At 40.9% G+C, this 18424-nt stretch overlaps 4 protein-coding genes across 7 annotated transcripts; 2 read left to right on the top strand and 2 right to left on the bottom strand.

Annotated features, from left to right (window-relative positions):
* Positions 1-130: 130 nt before the first annotated feature.
* pnkp (polynucleotide kinase 3'-phosphatase) lies at positions 131-4900 on the bottom strand. Its single transcript, XM_049724962.1, has 18 exons — positions 4724-4900; positions 4123-4426; positions 3828-3874; positions 3347-3622; positions 2974-3282; positions 2827-2906; positions 2675-2732; positions 2485-2592; positions 2218-2289; positions 2001-2049; positions 1767-1837; positions 1558-1650; positions 1389-1485; positions 1237-1298; positions 995-1104; positions 722-809; positions 568-635; positions 131-454 (listed from the first exon to the last, which is right to left on the bottom strand). Exons 1-18 carry the CDS (start codon positions 4748-4750, stop codon positions 334-336), a joined length of 2040 nt encoding a protein of 679 aa, XP_049580919.1. The 5' UTR covers positions 4751-4900; the 3' UTR covers positions 131-333.
* Positions 4248-9703, top strand: LOC125971867 (TRPM8 channel-associated factor homolog). 4 transcript variants are annotated; one of them, XM_068651395.1, is made up of 12 exons: positions 4248-4383; positions 5261-5910; positions 6160-6376; positions 6461-6752; positions 6830-7131; positions 7219-7393; positions 7464-7558; positions 7806-8016; positions 8461-8697; positions 8809-9032; positions 9108-9221; positions 9379-9703. In XM_068651395.1, exons 2-12 carry the CDS (start codon positions 5276-5278, stop codon positions 9619-9621), a joined length of 2745 nt encoding a protein of 914 aa, XP_068507496.1. In that variant the 5' UTR covers positions 4248-4383; positions 5261-5275; the 3' UTR covers positions 9622-9703. The 4 variants fall into 4 exon arrangements, with proteins under 4 accessions (XP_068507496.1, XP_049580893.1, XP_049580891.1 ...); XM_049724936.2 differs by lacking the exon at positions 4248-4383 and adding an exon at positions 4916-5116; XM_049724934.2 differs by lacking the exon at positions 4248-4383 and adding an exon at positions 4916-5116 and having other exon boundaries at positions 5255-5910.
* Positions 9704-10216: 513 nt separating this feature from the next.
* Positions 10217-13604, top strand: LOC125971883 (homeodomain-interacting protein kinase 1-like). The gene is made up of 2 exons (XM_049725007.1): positions 10217-11406; positions 11882-13604. The coding sequence occupies exons 1-2, from the start codon at positions 11358-11360 to the stop codon at positions 13117-13119; spliced, it is 1287 nt and encodes a 428-aa protein (XP_049580964.1). The 5' UTR covers positions 10217-11357; the 3' UTR covers positions 13120-13604.
* On the bottom strand, positions 13447-15037 carry si:dkey-243k1.3 (endonuclease domain-containing 1 protein-like). Its single transcript, XM_049725015.1, has 5 exons — positions 14931-15037; positions 14729-14829; positions 14412-14526; positions 14144-14300; positions 13447-13991 (listed from the first exon to the last, which is right to left on the bottom strand). The coding sequence occupies exons 1-5, from the start codon at positions 15006-15008 to the stop codon at positions 13600-13602; spliced, it is 843 nt and encodes a 280-aa protein (XP_049580972.1). The 5' UTR covers positions 15009-15037; the 3' UTR covers positions 13447-13599.
* Between the last annotated feature and the right edge of the window lie 3387 nt (positions 15038-18424).

The following is an 18424-nucleotide window of genomic DNA, read 5'->3' as shown; positions in this document are numbered from 1 at the left end:
AACACCAGGATCGGCGTTCTTCTTCGTAGATTGTTTTCCTTTATTTATAGCGCCCCTTGTGTTCTGGCACGTCATTGCACCACTACTACATTGTTAGTCAAAATGTGATATAAAATATCTTACTGCCAGATTCTAAAATATTTTTTTATTTGAAAAATGATTCACTACAACATGCAGATGTTCATTGAGCACACTTTATACACAGCTTTATGTACAGTCGTGTAAAAAAATATTTTAATACTTGTGTTTTGCTTTCTGGGACAGTATCACCACTCACATATTAACCATTTAGAATCAATATTCTTTCGTTGTTCATAAATGTGATGAGCGCCTTCAGCCTTCGGTGAACTGACGAAATAAGACTTCTGATTGGCTGTCTTTAAAGTCAGGGACAAAGTGGATGCTGAGAATTTCGGAGAATCCCTCAGAGAGAGCAGGTGCCACAAAGTGCTTCCTGCTCATCAAAAGAAAGAAAGCAAGACAGGAAAAGTCATTAGAAAGGATTCGCATGTAATCTAGGAAATATAAAGACAAATAAGATAATTGTTTTTGACTGGAGTTACTCACTTATAGCTTTGGAAAATCATGTCATTGACTTTGGCATGTTTGCTGTCTGAGGGCGCCATCTCGCGGAACTGGCAACAACAGTAAAAATACATTATGAAAATGTAACCGTTTATTCAACAGAACACACGTGACATAATGGAAAGGTGAATCATACTCTATTGTTGTGTTTGGCTTGTTCCAGGGTGGCTGAAAATTGAAAACAGCGACAGGGCACACCCGCCGCCTTGGCCACATCCACATAACTAGAAAAAATATAAAGACAACCAGAGCTTACTTAAACAATACAATTCATTCAACCGTGGCATCCAGTCAAAACAGTAGTATGATGGAGAAGCCAATATAAAAGACAAATATTATGTCCATGAATATGCAGGAACAAAGGCTAGTTAGTCAGAGCTATATAAAAGAAAGATATTTTGTGGGCTACCGTTTGCGAGACTCTGGGTCAGGGTTGGTGTTGTCTACGGCGACGCTGCGGCCCTCCTTCAGAGCACGCTCACATGCTGCCACGCAGCTTTGCCATGAACCCAGTGTGTCCTGAAGACAACACCAAAAATTCACCACATGGAAGGCGAGCCTTTAAATGTTCCAGAGTCCTATCAACAATGCTGGGATAAATAGGATTTAGATAATAAAGACAATTTTCCATTGGCCACACTGATGACTCACCCTGTTGACGTATGCGTAACCTTTTGGGATAATATGGGTGTGAAAGAATGTGGACTTGCCCGCTGCAAAAAACAAAAAGACAAAAGATTTGGAGGGCACCATTGAGTGATACAGGAACAACACAATGAAAAACACTGGCAGCATTTACATACAAGCGGGGAAACCCACGGCCACAATGACTTCTGTCTTGCTAGCCGTGAGACACGCAGATGGCGGGTCGTACAATCTGGCGCTGGAGTCCAGTTTTCTCTGGAATTCAGATTTTAATTTAAAAAAGGAAATCTAGACAATGTGGATAGTGCACGACATATTTCCACTCACGGGGTCAAATTGTGGTAGACTATAAGAGGCGGTCTTCCAACCCAGGAAGTACTCCTCTGGAGTGTGGAACTTCAGGCCGAGATTCAGAGCAAACTGCAGACATGAAAAATACACAAATTTTAGTTTAAGTTTATATTTGACCACCTGTGCATAAATTATTTTTAAATAATATAAAAACAAAACACATCCAGAGTACAAAAAGGGCCAACCAGTCGGTCACTGCAGGAGAAGTCCTTCTTCTTCTTGCCTGGAGCCCAGTTCTCAGGTCTGCCTGCAGCATCTTCGAGTATAATCAGACAGTTGGAGTCGGCATTTGTTGAATGTAACTAATGAATTTATTTAAATTAGGTTTAAAATCAAGTAATCATTCAAGGTAGCTGTGGCGACAATGGTGATGAAATGATATATATCGTAGCGCATCCAGACTTCCTGCACAAACTCACCTCCGACATAAAAACTTTGCGTGTTGTCTACAGGAATACCATCATTGGCCTTTTTGGGAAAGACACAAAATAAAAAATAAATTTAAAAAAAAAGCACATCAACCACGTGCTATGTAGCATGCTTTAGGGTAGCACCCGAGATTTGATTTATTGTTGCGAGACATTCGTCCACTGTCTACCTCAGTTTTCCATCTGATTGAGCTTGACTGTAACGTACCTTCTCACACAAATGATTCCACATTCCCACTGCGGGTTTCCTGTAGATTCCTGGACCAGCTGCCACAAACACCTGTGAAACAGACAACAATCCACACATCAGCTTTATGGACACTACAAAGGGAGATTGAATTTGATCATTGATCTATTTTTGCATCTAGAAAACATTCGGACAGCTTTTAGATTCCCTAATTGATCAATAGGATAATTGATTTGAAAAATGACGACAGCCCTAGTCTGTGTATATTGTTCGTTCCACCATTCAAACCTGCACAGGCAGCTGCAGTGTGGTGAGGATGTCCTCCACTTTCGATTTGAAGACTTCTGGTCTCAGTTTTCCTCGAGCGATGCCCATTTGGTTGGTGAAAAACACCACCTAGACAAACCAAACCGACACATCATGTGATTGATTTAATTAGGCTTGTCTTTAGCTAATATCCTCGTTTTGCTCTTCCCACCTTGTATCCTTTCTTGATCAAGCTGGTGAGCCGAGGTTGAATTTCAGGGTAGAGAATCCTGTTAATGATATACAAAAATGAGACAAAACCTCTTCCATTTGTGAAGGGACATGAATCATTTGGATTTTGGGGCTTCAGGGAAACTGACATACTTCCAATCATCGGGTGCAGTGGGAAAGACTTTGCCTGATTTCGTGGTGATGATGCAACCATCAATGTCAAACCCAGCAATCTGGAGATGAAGACGCATGAATGAATACAATGTTTTTTCAGTTTGGTAGAATTCGACCGGTGCCCACCTTGTCACTCCCTCTGACGCCTGCTGCAGTATAAAGCATGAGGTTGCCAATTTGCTGCCAAGAGTTCTTTAGACAGGCTGAGGAAGAAGAAGATGCAGGCCGTGTTTCCGTTGCTGCTGGGCTCCGGTTCCGTTTCTCACTGATGGCTGTCTCTGCCAACTCCTGGAGTTGCCTGAGCTTTTCTTCTGCTCGTTTCTCATTCTCATCTTCGCTCGCCTCCTCGTTCCATTCACTAGAGGCTTCCTCCTCTCCTCTGTGACGCTTTGTATCAAGATGTCCTCTCTCTGGGCTAAGCGGCCTTTTTAAGGACTAGACATTTTATGAAAATCACAAGTCTGCAGCTAAAATACAGCTTAAAAATAAATTAGTTTACCTTTACGGGAGAGGTAGGAAAGAAATCCTTTATAGTGCGCTTAGGTGGACTCCATGGTGATCCTTTTTCGTTCCCATTCTTTCCACCTTTTGTTTTGTTTGAATTGTTGAGTCCTCTTTGGACCGTACCAGAAGCAGGTCTCGCTGAGCTCGAGGTGAAGCACACTTTGAATGGATATTGCCGGTTGACCAGGTAGAGGGTGCCACCGTGACTGAGTTTACCAGATTGGCATCGGCCAAGCTTCTCACCCTCCAAGAAACTGGGATTGGGACCCAGCTGAGGAAGAGTAAAACTACTTGTTATCAAAACATGCAGGGTAGATCAAGGCAATAAAATCAAATATATTACCATTTATTTAGAAATAATGACAGCTGAGGCAAAGATAAATATGAACTGCTGCAAAAGATGTGGGGGGGAAGCTACAACTGTTTCCAAAATAGGATGGGCGCATGACTCTAGTTTAAAATGTTTGTTTTCCTACCTGAGTGACAACCACATCCTGGTCTGCAAAACAAGCCACCACCTTCACTGAAAAAACACATGACTGTCAAAATTACACAAAATCACACACATTAAAAAAAGAATGTTTGAGTTTAACTAAATAAATGCAAGTTTGTGAAATTGCTTGATAAAATAAACAGACTTGTAGTCAGTATTCAATTATGTTTATTGTTGATCAGGAGACATTTTAATCAACGATTAAAGCTAGGAAATCGAATTATTTATTTTAAGAAATATTTGGCGAAAGCTTGTGAAGGCGTGAGTGTTAAATTTACCCTGATGTCTTGAGCACTTCTTGTCGACCACTCCGGTGACGGGACCTCTACCCAGCACCACGGCTCGTCCATCCTCCAAAAGGACCTGAGCGCCGGATGAACTAACCAAAACGCACGACATTTCAGCAACACAGTCCAGTCGTGAAGATCGGAACGACAACGTTTTTATTTTCACTTTAAACTGTGATTTGTTTTGATCAAGAGTGGTAATACTTGTGAGTATCAACGGTCCTTCTGATAATAGGACCACCCGGAAACGTGGTGAGTTGTATCGTTCCGACCACGCCAAACGTTTGTGCAATCCCTAGAATATAAATAAGATATTTAGAATACAGACATTTCTTTATTTATTTCTTACTGGACATAACTCTATTTTTGTCAAGTGACATCAACATTGCGTATTCTTTGTTGTTTTTAACTGCGCATACGTTCTCACTTACGTTGTATCTCACGCTTAAATATGACTGCATAGCTTTTGATTTAATGAGGAAAACAGGAGAAACAGTACAAGAGGAATCAATTAACTAAGTAAGCTGATGTAGGGAAGTAACTAATTTGGAGTAGTTTCTCTTTTTTTTTTGGTAAATTTTGAGCGTTTTACCTTGAGCGCAGGGTGACGGGACGACATCAAAATACATTTATCTTACGTGACTCGATTATGTAATAATAATGAACTGTTTTTATCCCTACTGTCAGGGGCAATAATTTAACCAAACTACTGTGACTTCCTTGGACGACCTTGCTTTATTTACCTTGCGTATTTTACATTAAAACGAGACTGGATCATCAAGTTTACCAGGGCGTATCCCTTGAAGAGAAATGATCAAAATCTAAGGCTTTGAATAGACACGTTATCATCCAATAGTGTTTGTTCCTGGTCTTTGTCAAAAGTCTCTGAGTGGGTTATGCTCACTTGACTCCCCGCCTCTATTGTACTACCGCACTAGAGTATCATTACAGTGCGCACTTCCTCGGCTTCGGCTGCAAGTTGCAGGTAAATTTGTGACTTTGTGGTACTGTGCAGACTTTGCTATCACTAGAGAACGCCTAAAGATTCTGGTTGATGGGATGTAATGTTTAACTAATCTATGATATATTTTTTTAATTAATACTTGTCTGTTTTTTAAATAAGTTGCAGGATTTATTTTATGCCATGGCGACCCAAAAAAGTCATAATGAGGGAGCTTTCTTGTCCCTGATGAGAGACTTAAAAGAAGTGGACCTGCGTGGCTCTAATGTTCCCAGCGCCCTGTTGCTGACTGGAGAACATGCATTTCCTTTGGTCATAAACAGCCAAGGCCAGGTGCTGATGGCTGCCTCTCGGTACGGCTCCGGAAGAATTGTGGTCCTGGGACATGAAGTGTACCTGACAAAATTAACCGATCTGGTGGAAAATGCGGTCCTTTGGCTGAGAGGAGATGGCAACCCGTTGGTGGGGGTCAACAAGAATGTTAAAGCAGTGGCTGTTAATCTTAACAAATCCAGTATCCCAACCACAGTTGTTGAGGCATTCCAAAAGAGTTTGGATCTTGGTGTGTATGTAACAGACGCCTACAGTGTGAATACAGATGGGAAGGACCTGGTGGCATTTATGAAAAACGGCGGAGGGGTGTTGATTGGAGGGCAAGGATGGAGTTGGGACTCAGACCACCCAAAGGAGAACATGCTGCTTGGATTTGGAGGGAATAAAGTGTCTGCTGTGACCGGTATCTACTTCTCTCAACATTATGCTGATGCTGAATTGGTGCCCGTCTACCCTCAGATTCCAGCTTCTTGGATGCGTGTAGTGTAAGTAAATTCTAATATCCTAGATGTGTTGTCGACTACATGTCTAGATTAACACTGTTACTAAAAGTATTGTTATATTTTACACCTCTTCACTCTAGATAATTTATTATACATTTTCAATTCTTGTCAAATTATCCTTGACCTTTATTACTTACTTTTGTAATTGAAATAGTAGAGGTCAATGTCAGAAACATTTATTTGTTGTTCTAATTGTGTGCTCTAAACCCATTCGTTGTTCTTTAAATGCAGATTGGACAAAGAGTTTGAGGACGACTTGGAATTCTTACTTCAGGGGATATCTGAGTTTGACATTACGGGCAACGCGATTGCTTCGGAGATTCTAGTTCATGGACGGCTCGCCTTCCCAATCGGAATGACAGAAGATGCACGGCCCTTTCTGGCAGCCTCTTATTATGGCCTTGGACGTGTTATTGTTGTGGGCCAAGAAGGATATTTGGATCGAGAGGTAACGTTTATGAAAAACGGAATTGTGTATTATTAGGTGTCATTTTAAATGTGTCATGTGAGGAACACACTTTTTTCATCACAGGAACTTGCTCCATTTTGGACCAATGCTATTCACTGGTTGGATGGAGGGCGACACGGGACTGTTGGCATCCTGCACCATAAAGCCCTCGACAATCTCAAGAAATCTGGGTTCAAGTGTGAGAAGAGCGACTTCAGGAATGACCTGAGTGTATTTGTTTGTTCCGCATACAGTGACAAACATGCACAAGAGATCCACAACTTTGTGGCGGAGGGGGGAGGTCTGTTGATTGGTGGCCATGCTTGGTACTGGGCACAGTCACGCAAAGACCAAAACCCCTTCACAGAGTTCTCAGGTATTATATTCTACCGCAAGACTGCTGAGGTTTTTTACAGCTTCCTGGTATCCAAATTGACACGATTGTACTTGCAGGGAACAAGATCCTGAACAAAATGGGCTTGAGCCTGTTGCCTGACACCATTCGCGGTGGTGTTTTCAAAGCCTCTGTGCCCAGCCAGATTGGGAAAGACACGTACCACTTCTGCCACCTTCTGCAAAGCTTTGTCGCTCACGTAACAAAGGAAGAGGAACTTACCGAAAATGAGGAACAATACCTTAAAAGATTTGGCAGGGACTGTAGTGCCTTCTTAAAAATGGAAGCCCATGATCGCTGTTCATACGCTCAAGTCCTGTCCACCCTTACGCACGTCCTGAAGAAATCAGGCCTCCCTCAGGTAGATCAGTGGACCAATCAGGTCTTTGGTTGCTGTTTTATATTATACATATATAATCACATTCAAGCACCTCACTTTTTTTCTTAGGTGTGTGACACCTGCCCAGTGAAAAGCCCCAAAGAGCATCTCCTGCTCAACATGGGTCCTGAAGTTTACAAGGTTTGTCCCAATCCTGACAGCCTCTTGCCTTACCTCATCAAGGAGAAACCCTTGTTGCCTGTCGTCTATAATTACAGGATCCCGTTGAATGTCGACACAGCGGGTAAGGCCTTTTATTTTCCCCAGTATTTGAAGGTACAGTATGATATTGTGTGTTTCTATTTACGCATCAGAACGTGAAGAGTGGATCAGTACTGGGCTCTATCTTTCTCATGGTATGAAGACCTACATAGCGATTCCTGAACAGATCGTCAACAAGGGATGGAAGGTATGTCACAAATAAACAAATCCAAATGATTATTATTTTGAATTATTCTGTTCCTGCTGCATTCCTTCCGATGGCACGGTGTCAAATCACTTTACCCCAAAAAATGCATGTTATGTTTATGCCCCGCCCCTCACCCAAAGATAAACTCCCACTCAAGCTTGATAATGACAATCATTACAATGGGTGTTTTTACATAAAGAATTTGAACCTAATATTGTCTGCACGGATCTTTTCTATTCCGCCGCAGGTCCAAATTGGTTGTCAAACAGACTATCTTAAGCATGAGGAACTGAAGAGAGCACCCAGTGTTCACACGCAATTTCCCATTGAGGCTGAGATGATCCAGGTGTGGAATTTGTGGGGAGGTCTCATCTACTTGGTGGCCCCACCTAAAACCCAAGTGGGTGGGGTAGAGATCACAGTGCAGGTAGCTGTGCCAGCACCTTATTATAAATCTGGTGAGGATGATGATTTTTATTTTTTGTGTCCTTTCTGCGGTTAAAACATGATATGTGGCCATCTCCATGAAATGAATTCACAGTTGTGTTAAATATTCTCATTACCATGATAAATGTTCAATTGTGAGGATAAAAAACATTCAAATGAAAAACAGTAAGTAAAAAGGTGTGCCTCTCCAGCTATTGGCCTGGCATGTGCAGTCAAGCCCTGAAATTGTTTATACCCCGCGGGTATGAATTATTTTGGGGCTTAACTCTGTCTAGTCTATTTGTAGCAGATGTAGGCCAACAGTCAAGCCCAAAATAATTCACACCCGTCTGGTATAAACAATTTCGGGCTTGACTGTACATTATACAGATTACAGCCGCTTCTGCAAATCCGTAAGACATAGTTACATAAACCATAAGGCTGTTTTAAAATCTGTATCCCTCCGCTCTTTTAAGGTGTGACAACATTAGCCGATTGGGCCATGCTGCAAACAGCTCCTTCCCCATGGGCAGAGTTGGAGTTTGAAAATATCATACTCACAGTACCATCAGATGTCGTCAGGAATCTGGATAGACCAGATTTGCTGGCAGCTTTCTGGGACGCAATCATGAAAGGCATTGCTGACTTAGCCGCCAAGCCGCACAAGTTCCCTCGCAAAGAACGCTTCGTTGCTGATGTGCAAATTTCTTATGGTATGTATGTACTGTATGGACGCCAAAGAGTCGATACAAAACATCACTAGCAAAAACATATTTTGGGGGAAAAACAACTGATGGAGAGTTATTATTTTTATCACTCTTCAGGTTGGATGCACGCCGGATACCCCATCATGATGCACAAGGTCTCGGCAGATGCACTGGTCAACCTGGAGCTTGCCAAGACTAAAGGCCTATGGGGGCCAATCCACGAGCTTGGTCACAACCAGCAGCGAGATCCCTGGGAGTTCCGGCCACACACTACAGAGTGCACGTGCAACATTTGGTCGGTGTACATCAGTGAGGAGGTGTTAGGGATCAGCAGGGAAAAGGTGAACTCATTTTTCTTCTTTGACTATTTTAGGATAATATTGTTTTAAATTGACAACATTGGTTTTTCAATATAGGCTCATGGAGATGTCACTGCAGAAAAGAGAACGAAACGATTGGAGGAATTTGTAAAAGGAGGCAGGCAACTCAGCAAATGGGAGGTGTGGGTGGCTCTTGAAACATATTTGCAGGTGAGAGACAAGAACCACCTATTTTTATTTTTTTTTTAAAGACATTAGTACATTCCTAAGGAATAAAAAGGCCTACATGACTGTGAAGCCTTACCACACCTGTTTGACCTGAAATGAAACTGATGCGGATGAATGACACATGTGCCCTTTCACCTAGCTCCAGGAAAGATTTGGCTGGGATGCCTTCAAGAAGGTGTTTGCTACGTACCTCAAAATAACCAAATATCCAAAGGACAACAACGGCAAGATGAATCTGTATGCGGAGACTTTCTCCAAAACCGTGGGGATGAACTTGTGTGGCTTCTTTAAGGCATGGAGCTGGCCAATAGAGAAGGCCACAGAGGAGAAAGTAGCCAACCTTCCAACCTGGGTGGACCACCCAATGGTCCGGTTTGGTTGAATGAGATACATTGTCAAACGTGTCAAGATCTGTGCTTTGCCTTCATTAAGATGACGCTTTTCAATATAATTTGCCAAGTGTTGGTGTTGCACGACCCTCAATGAAATAAGCACACCGGGGAATCTTATACCTTTCTCACAGATTAACTTTTTATCATATGGGTAAAATAAAAAACTGGGTTTTATAGTACACTTAAGGGTGATGGTACAATTGCAAATAACCTTTACGGGTTTTAAATATATTTGTGTGTACATGTGCGTAATCTGGGTTGTCAATGGAAAACAGGCCAATAAGCATTTACATGGATTACATTTACAGAAACATTTGCTTCTTAATTTTAGAAGTACAAAATGAATGGGTGTAAATTTGTATGATAGCAAAAAATGGTGACGGTGTGCTTAGGAGCACACATTTAAATTAATTAAATGACATAACTAATCATTTTAAGGTCAAAACAGTCAATCATTTGCTGCCCCGGGTGTCACAATAATTACTTAAAAGAATGCAGTCATTAACTTTTGCGATGCAATGTTAACACAAGTAGAGCAGCATTTCAAGTTCCCATTAAGAATGTTTTGCCAAAGTAGACTACTGTAGGTGTGGCGCGATTACTTAAAGAGAAACCTCGAAAACAATCAACTGAGATAACAAAAAAACTGCATTGCATAAATCAAACATCATTGGCCAACAAGCGTAAAGGGCAAAAGTCTTAGTTATTATCTGAGCCGAGAATGAGCTATTTAAAATGATGCACTCATTCCGTGCATTTTTTTCTTCACAAAAATCAAATCATTCAAAATGTTTGTATTATTCAAGTACTATGTTTTATCCTACAATGTTTGTCCTACAAATCCTCAAAAGCAGAACCAGTGTAACCACCAGTAACCAATGCCTGCCATCTAGTGGTTACTATTATAAACTGATCATATCATAAAATATCTTAAAACTATTTCATGGACAAAAATATTATTGCGAAACCCGAACAAAAATAAAATGAAATCTTCAACACTGATGAACAACAGAGGTTTGCTCCTAAAAAAAAGATTAAAACAAAATATATTTAGAAAGTAATCCGGAAGTGATTCTAAATGTAACTACACGGAGGTCCATTGTAGCAGAGGAAACGTTTACAAACGTCGAGAAAACGTTACAATAAATTAATCTAGAGTGTGATTGCGCATGCGTGTTGCTCATGCACGACCTAATACCAATTAACCCCAGCCTTTACAAATATTAATTACATTAATAGTAAATTCAAATCAGTGCAAAATGTCCTTATAAATCTGCCTTTCTTTAAATTCAGCACCGCGAATGAACGTGTTCGCCGACTGACTTGTTGCATAACAAAGAGCGCACGTCCTTTGAACGTCACTTATGTATATACTATCACATTCATGGAAGAGTTCATTTATCGCGGTAGTTGTGTACAAAAATAGTCAAGACGAAGGCATGGAACAGTAGCTAACGTCATATCTACAGTTGAACAACTATTATGATTATGACTCGTTATGACGTCCCTAAATATCAACAATGCTAAATATCAGTTCAGCCGTCTTGAAAGCTGAGGGATCTCCTCTACTGACATTTCTATTACGGCTTTCCGCTCAAAAAGGGAAATTTCAACTTGAACACGCTCTCTATGACGTCACCAGTCAGTAAATTAGAAGTTCCAGGAAGGTGGACAGGTTAGCTGTCAGGAACTGCTGACACCTGAAAAGCAAACGGAGCTTTGGAAAATGGCTTCATGGACAAGCTCGGAGTCTTCAGCCTCATCTGTTTCTTCAAGTAAGTGTACTTGGTTTACTTAAATGACTTATTGGGTCAAATGAAACGTCTACATTATTATTATTATTATTTAATTATTATTATTGGGGGAGTCTTTCATTTACTCACGTTAATATTAGATGAGTTAGCCTCTCCGTTTTATGATTTGAAAAAAAAAAGTGCAGGTTACTATGAGAATGGAGTAAGCAGACTTGTCCCACTTTTAAGGTGATAGGCCCGAGGGCGCTGTCCAGTGCTGAATCCAGGGCCCCGAGCGAAATTTACTTTGTTTTGCTTTCCACCCCCCTCTTGTTTGTCCTGAGGGTTTGGATTACAGTCTTGGCTAAATCACCAAAATTACAAAGATCCATGGATGGAGCAGTTCCAGAACCACCATGCTTCTCACAGACTAGCAGTGTCCTCAATTCTATTCCATTTACCTGGTATATTAAACTACTGACTTGAAAGTGGTGTCCTGTCTTTACTTGTTTTGCAGTGAAAGTGACAAGTCCCGAAGTCAAGATTGGCAAGGTTTTGTACAGCAAGTCCAATGCGTACTCCGTCCTGGATTTCATCGGTGAAGGATGCTATGGGAAAGTGGCGGTGTGCAAAAATCTGGAAACCTCCGAGGTGGTAGCCATCAAGATCTTGAAAAATGACCCTACCATCAAACAGGACACCGAGAAAGAACTGTCCATGCTGAAAATGATCAGTGTCATGGATGCAGATAGCACCAACGTGGTCAAGTTCTTTGAGCAGTTTGAGCACGAGGGAAACATCTGTTTGGTGTTTGAGGTATTGGACTGCGATCTCATCTATCTACTGAAAGAACGACAACGTCAGCCGTTGTCTCTGGACGAAATCCGCGTCATTACCCATCAGCTCCTCGTGGCTTTGGTCACCCTGAAGCGTCTCGGTATCTTACATGCTGACATTAAACCTGACAATATAATGATTGTTAATAGAAAAGAACAGCCCTTCAAGGTGAAACTGATTGACTTTGGCAATGCCATTCCAGCATCCAAAATTAAACTGGGCTTAGAAATTCAACCAGTGGGATATCGAGCTCCAGAAATTACCCTCGGGCTCCCTTACAATGAGAACATAGACGTCTGGAGCGTTGGCTGCATCATGGCTTTCCTCTTCCTGCCTGGAAACCTATTTGCTGTCAACTGTGAATATCAAATGATGAAGCATATCATCTGCATTCTGGGCCAGCCAGACGACCGCCTACTTCAAGCTGGGAAATACACTGAGAACTACTTCACTGAAGATGAGGAGGTTGGGGTTTCTCATTATCGCCTCATGACACCTGAAGAATTTGAAGCGGCAAATAATGAGAAACCCAAACAACAGGATTCTTGCAGAGAGCTTCCCAAACCCCTGGAACATATGATTGCGTTGCCTCCTGAGGAAGAGAGTACGGAAGGTGAAGTGGAGAATAGGAAGGCTTTCTTAGACCTGCTCAAACAGATGTTGCATCTGGACGGGCAGCAGAGAATCTCTGCTTCGCAAGCATTACAGCATCCTTTTATTACAATGTCCCAACAGGCCGACAGTGGCCGCTTGAGCCCTCTAGACATAAACGTGTCAAACGATGAACTACAAATCCCTCCTTCAGAAGAGAACGTTGACTTTGATTCCAATAAGAGCATTTTGAAACGGGTTCGGAAATTCATACGCCGAATTTCCGCTGCATGTTATCGCATGGCAACGCTACTGTACTCGCTCTAGATTCCCAATTAGCAAATATTTTCATTAAGGTGTACTTGAAATTGTATTTTTATCTCGAGTTGAGCAAATTGAAAAGTTTGATTCACGGAATCCTCTTGACAACTTCTTGTCGTTATGAAAACTTATTCTGCTCGGCTGATTTTGTGCTGAGTCATCACATCACTGTGAGCAATGTCAAGGACTCACACCGGCTACTTCCATCGACAATATTGCACGATTGAATTAATATATTATAAGGCAAACCAATCACAGTACATAATGACAGATTTCCTCAAGTGTAGATGTTGTATGTCTTTGAGGTCATCTTGAAAGAACGTGAAAAAAAAATCTGGAACGCTCATCTTTATTTGTCGCTTAAAATTGGATGAACAGCCTCGGTGCTGTACAAGGGAATGATAAATCATTTTGTTTTGCCATTTGAATAGAAAATATATCTTAACAATTTGTATCTTTGGCACTATGAGATAATAAATGACCGTCTCAAATGCTGCAGCTATTGTGGAAAAGCTCCCCTACTGGTTGATTTGAGAACTGCTGCAGGAACTCGTCGAATTCATCCAAGGAGAATTTCTCCACCCAGTTGTCCTCTGTGTTTCTTGCTGCAGCGGCGCCCGCTTGAATGGGCCTCTCATTGTTGTCCACGCAGCAGTATGCATTCCACAGGTAGTCTGGGATGTTGACACGCCTCACATTGTTCTTCACAATCCAGTTATCCGTAGAAGGTACCGCACCCACCAAAACGTAGGCCTTGGAACAATTTTTGCGGAAAAGATCGTTAAGTTGAGACTCGTGGATTCTCCATGCGTCCTGATTCATTTTGGGGTTCTGGGGAACCACGTTGGTGAGGGTGAATGTGGCATTGCGGCCAGGAACTGTAAAAATAGCGGCGAGGGATTAAAATGCCGACTGAGAAGACAATGACCTAATCCTCAAAATAAAAATAATGAAAGACAATTCTTGAAGCAGTTGCATATATTACTCAGAAATTGAAGACCCATGAGACTAGTGCCAACCTCTCGGTTACCTGCATGGTGTCCGTTGGGGTTGAGGTGACCTCTGTCAAAGCCAGAGTGTGTGTAGTCCTCATTGAGAGCCTGTTTCTCCCCCAGGTAGATCCCAGGATAATCTTTCCCCAGCCAGTAACCATCCTTCATCTCTGCTTGCCACGTTTTATTTACCAGCTAGAAGAACATCAGAAACAGTTGGCACTTATATCGGATTGTCTCTGCATTGATTCATGACCTCTGCAGATTTTGCACACTATTATCATAATTATTCATCGTTGTACCAACCTGAGGCTCTACAAACCACCTTCTCTCCCGTCCACCTCCATTGCTGGGCTCGAACACGTATGCAGAGTAAACTGCAATACGGTGGTGTGTGTCGTACAAAGTGGCAAAGTGATACCTGCACGTATGAAGAGCCTCATCACTTGTCAAAAACACTTTTTAAAAAGTGTTATTATATGGAGCACCAGTGACAATTTTGAATAGAAAATCAAAACACATTCAAAATATTTCACCTTGCAATTCAGTATCAAGCATCTGTCCCAAAACTTTTGTCCACACAGTGTATTTTGTCATATGGAAGCTACAACGCCACTTTTTACCGGTTAGCAAATCGCTGACAGAGATGAGCAGTGCCAGGTGTTGAAGACCCCCATCTTGGCACTTTGCTTTTGTAGAAATACTTCAAGCATTCAGGCACATCCTGAGGCGAAATATAAATGTTTACAATTACCGAGAGCACAAACACGCTTTGAGTATTCACTTAAATGCTTCATTTCCCAGAGTGGTAAACACAAAACAAACCTCAAATTGTTCCACAAGGTCTCCATGAACAAAAAGTAAGAGTGGCAGAAGAGTGCACAGTGTTGCCAAGGTTTCCATTTTGGATTTCTTAGATTGAAGAGAATTAAAAGGTGAGAAATCGAAACTGTTCATTCAGTGTGTGTGTACGTGCACTCACCATGCCTTGCAGTCGTCGGCTGCCGCAGTGTGCACGGAAGGGAGAGAGGGACTTTCATATATACGACATGTTCCCACATCACCTTTCACCTGTACTAACTTTGTTTATCTCATCTTAAGCTACCACGTGTGTGTGTGCGTGTGTGTGTGTATTAAATGCTTTTTGAGGTCATGAGAATACTATAATAAATTGTGTAGTCAACTAATTAAGTAATTAACAGAGACGAGACTAATGCGGAAATTATTCTGGCATAAATAATACGGACATTTTGCTGATTTGAAATGTAGAATTTCTTTATTTATGCATCAAGAGCTTCAAATATAAAATCCTTTCAGGCTGAGTAATAATTCATTAGAAGCAGATCCATTTTATACAGCTTGATGATGACATAACATTGCGGTCATGTAGAGCTGAAGCAAATGTGGCAGAGTGGAATAAAACATAAGTGTGTTTGACAGATTTGCTTACAAATTGGCACATGGCTGCTCTGGGTTATCACTTTCTTCATGTGTTGCTTTTCCCACGATCACAGCACAGACGGTGGGAAAACATCACTCAAAGGTTTTGCTCTTACTTGATCACTTCACCTATTTAAGTTAAATTAGCCAAACTATTGGATACATATCTAAATATGGGCGGATTCTGTTGAACATTGACAGAGCTAAAGGGTGGAGTTGGGGGGGCAGTGCCTTCTCAATCCCCTAAATATGCTTGGACTCCCTCAATTTTAATTCTTAATTTGTTTGAGGATTTTTCAATTCGTAAAGAAATTTAATGTTTTGAAGAACCCCAGAGATACCTTGGGAGGGCCTCAATGGGGAAAAAAAATATCCTATCCCCGCCCCAGAAACGAGGAACAAATTTTTGTATTGGAAAAAATGAATAGAATTGTGCACCGTGTTTCTTTTTGCTGTTGCTGTGGCAATATTTTCTCTATTAAATAATAAGAGTTGGCTTTTATTGTACTAACAAGTGGACTGGTCGCACAGAGCAAATTTCTTCTGAGTAACACAGCAGCTGCAAAAATGCTGTTTCACAAAAATAAGGCACCATGCCCATCACCTTAACTCCCCACTACCCAACCAGCTGAACACACACATTTAGTATTCACCAGTGCTCATGAATGTCAGTATGAGTCAAGATGGACTTCTAATATCAGTCAAGTTTCATTTATTCATTTATTGAGGGTCAATTTAATTAAAAGACCCAACTGAACTGAATGTTCATTTTAAATGAAGCCAAATAAAACTATGGCGGCGAAATAAACAAACAGGGAACATTGGGGATTAGATTGAATAAATCAGGCTTTATTTAATCAGACTCATATTTTCTTATTAGTTTGCCCTGTGTTCATTTTTCACATTAACGACCCAGCATCAAAATGACTGAGAGACGTTAGGCAACAGGACATGAAGTTGTAACTGCGTTTGCGGAGTGTAATTATTATTTTTTCTTTATTAAGGACCTGAAATGAAACAAATGTTTAATGACTCATATTGTTTTGATTGTTTTTTCCCCCCATGTGCAAACACAATAAACAAGAAAGGGCAGACTGATAATAAAGTGTAAATCAAATGCAATTAGTTTGAATGATAAAACTTTATTGTCTGATGCTGAAAGCATAAAGGGATCAGATTCAAAAATGACAAAATCAAACAGCTATTGTATTTTCGAATTTAACTTACCTGTTATGATAACGATGAGGTGAAATGTATTTATTTATTTATTTATTTATTTATTTATTTATTTATTTATTTATTTATTTATTTAAATAATATTAACCCACCCACGCAGGCACTGAATGGACTTGCCCAACGGGGTGGGGGAAAATGGATGTTACTTAATTCTGCCTCTAGGTTGCAGTATTGAATTGTGTTTTTCCACTTCACCTCCTTCTTCTTTCCCCCCATTTAAATCGCAATTGCAAGATTATTCAATTGCTCCTCCTCAACCAGAAAAATGTACTTGAGAAATTCATGATCCAGTTTGCTGGGCTGCGTTATTAAAACTAATACAAATAATGAACAGGCTTGTCTCAGGTGAAGAATTAAAATGGTCTAAGATTGATAATCATTAAAGATAACTATGAGTGGCAGGGAATTATAGTCGATTAAATTATGATTTGCTGGGTTGTATTTTGAAAAGCATTACCTTTATCAGAGCAAATAATTACTCATTGTGTATCTTCAAGAAACTGTCAATCAAAACTGCCCTTGCACTTAAAACGTAGTCACTGGTCGGTTAGCATAAAATCTTTCATTTAATTTGATTTCAATTTAGACAAAGCTCAAATTTCGCTCAATAGTTTACAAAAGACTCCATTATGAAATATTCTCTCAGTACAAAACCACCCTTTCAGTTTTATTTTGTTCTTCACAATTGTGAAAGCCATACAGTCATTTAAAAAAAAGTAACATGTAATATTTGCTAAAATACATTACAGCCATGCTCTTATTAATTATGAGAGATGACTTTGGAATTTAGTTCATGGTGAGGAATTTCTTCTGTTTTGTCTTTCACTTTCTACATAATTACTTGTCTGGCTGCACCAAAGGCAGATGGCACGACAGAAATCTCAAAGCAGACCGAAGAAAGAATAAGAATTCCATTCCAAACTGATGAAATCCCCCTCCCACCACCACCACCACCACCACCAATCTACAAACAGAAATACAAACCACTTCTTTTGCCCCCTCCTCTCCCCATTCCTCTTATTGTCCAGCCTCATTCATTTTTCATTTTTAAGTCATTTCATTTCAGATGCATTCATTTTCAATATATTTATGTATGAGTCTTCCTGACTCTTTCCCCCACTTGCCCCTCCCCCCCGTTTTTTTTTTTTTTTAATTCCTCTCTCCTTTCCTCTTTCTTTCTCCATCCTCACCTCTCTTCGTGGCTTCATCCTTGCTTTCCCCTATCACCACCCCCTGCCCCAGTCCATCCCATTACTGTAATCCATCACTTCTCCATCAGCCACCATGCAAACAGGCCTCCTGGTTACCATAGTAACCACCTCCCGGCCTAGTACCGCATTGCCCCTTTCTGATTGGTTGGCAAAGGATTGGCAGTCTCAGTCTGTCTGGGAGATGTGGTAATTGGCTGGTTAGTCACACACAGGCATAGCACACACACACGTGCACGCACATGCACGTGTGCACACACACACACACACGTACACAAATATTTCTATAGTTATCAAAGGGAAACTGAGGTCAGCATGATGAAGTTAAAGATGGTGGCGCTTGGGTGTGTGTGTGTGTGTGTGTGTGCATGTGTGTGTGTGTGTGTGTGTGTGTGTGTGTGTGTATGTGAATGTGCTGCATTCACTCAGATGTGG

This window comes from Syngnathus scovelli, chromosome 7 (genome assembly GCF_024217435.2).
Source record: "Syngnathus scovelli strain Florida chromosome 7, RoL_Ssco_1.2, whole genome shotgun sequence".
Lineage (NCBI taxonomy): Eukaryota > Metazoa > Chordata > Actinopteri > Syngnathiformes > Syngnathidae > Syngnathus > Syngnathus scovelli.
Note: the sequence above shows the minus strand (reverse complement) of the source record. Positions and strands in the feature narration are given on the sequence as shown.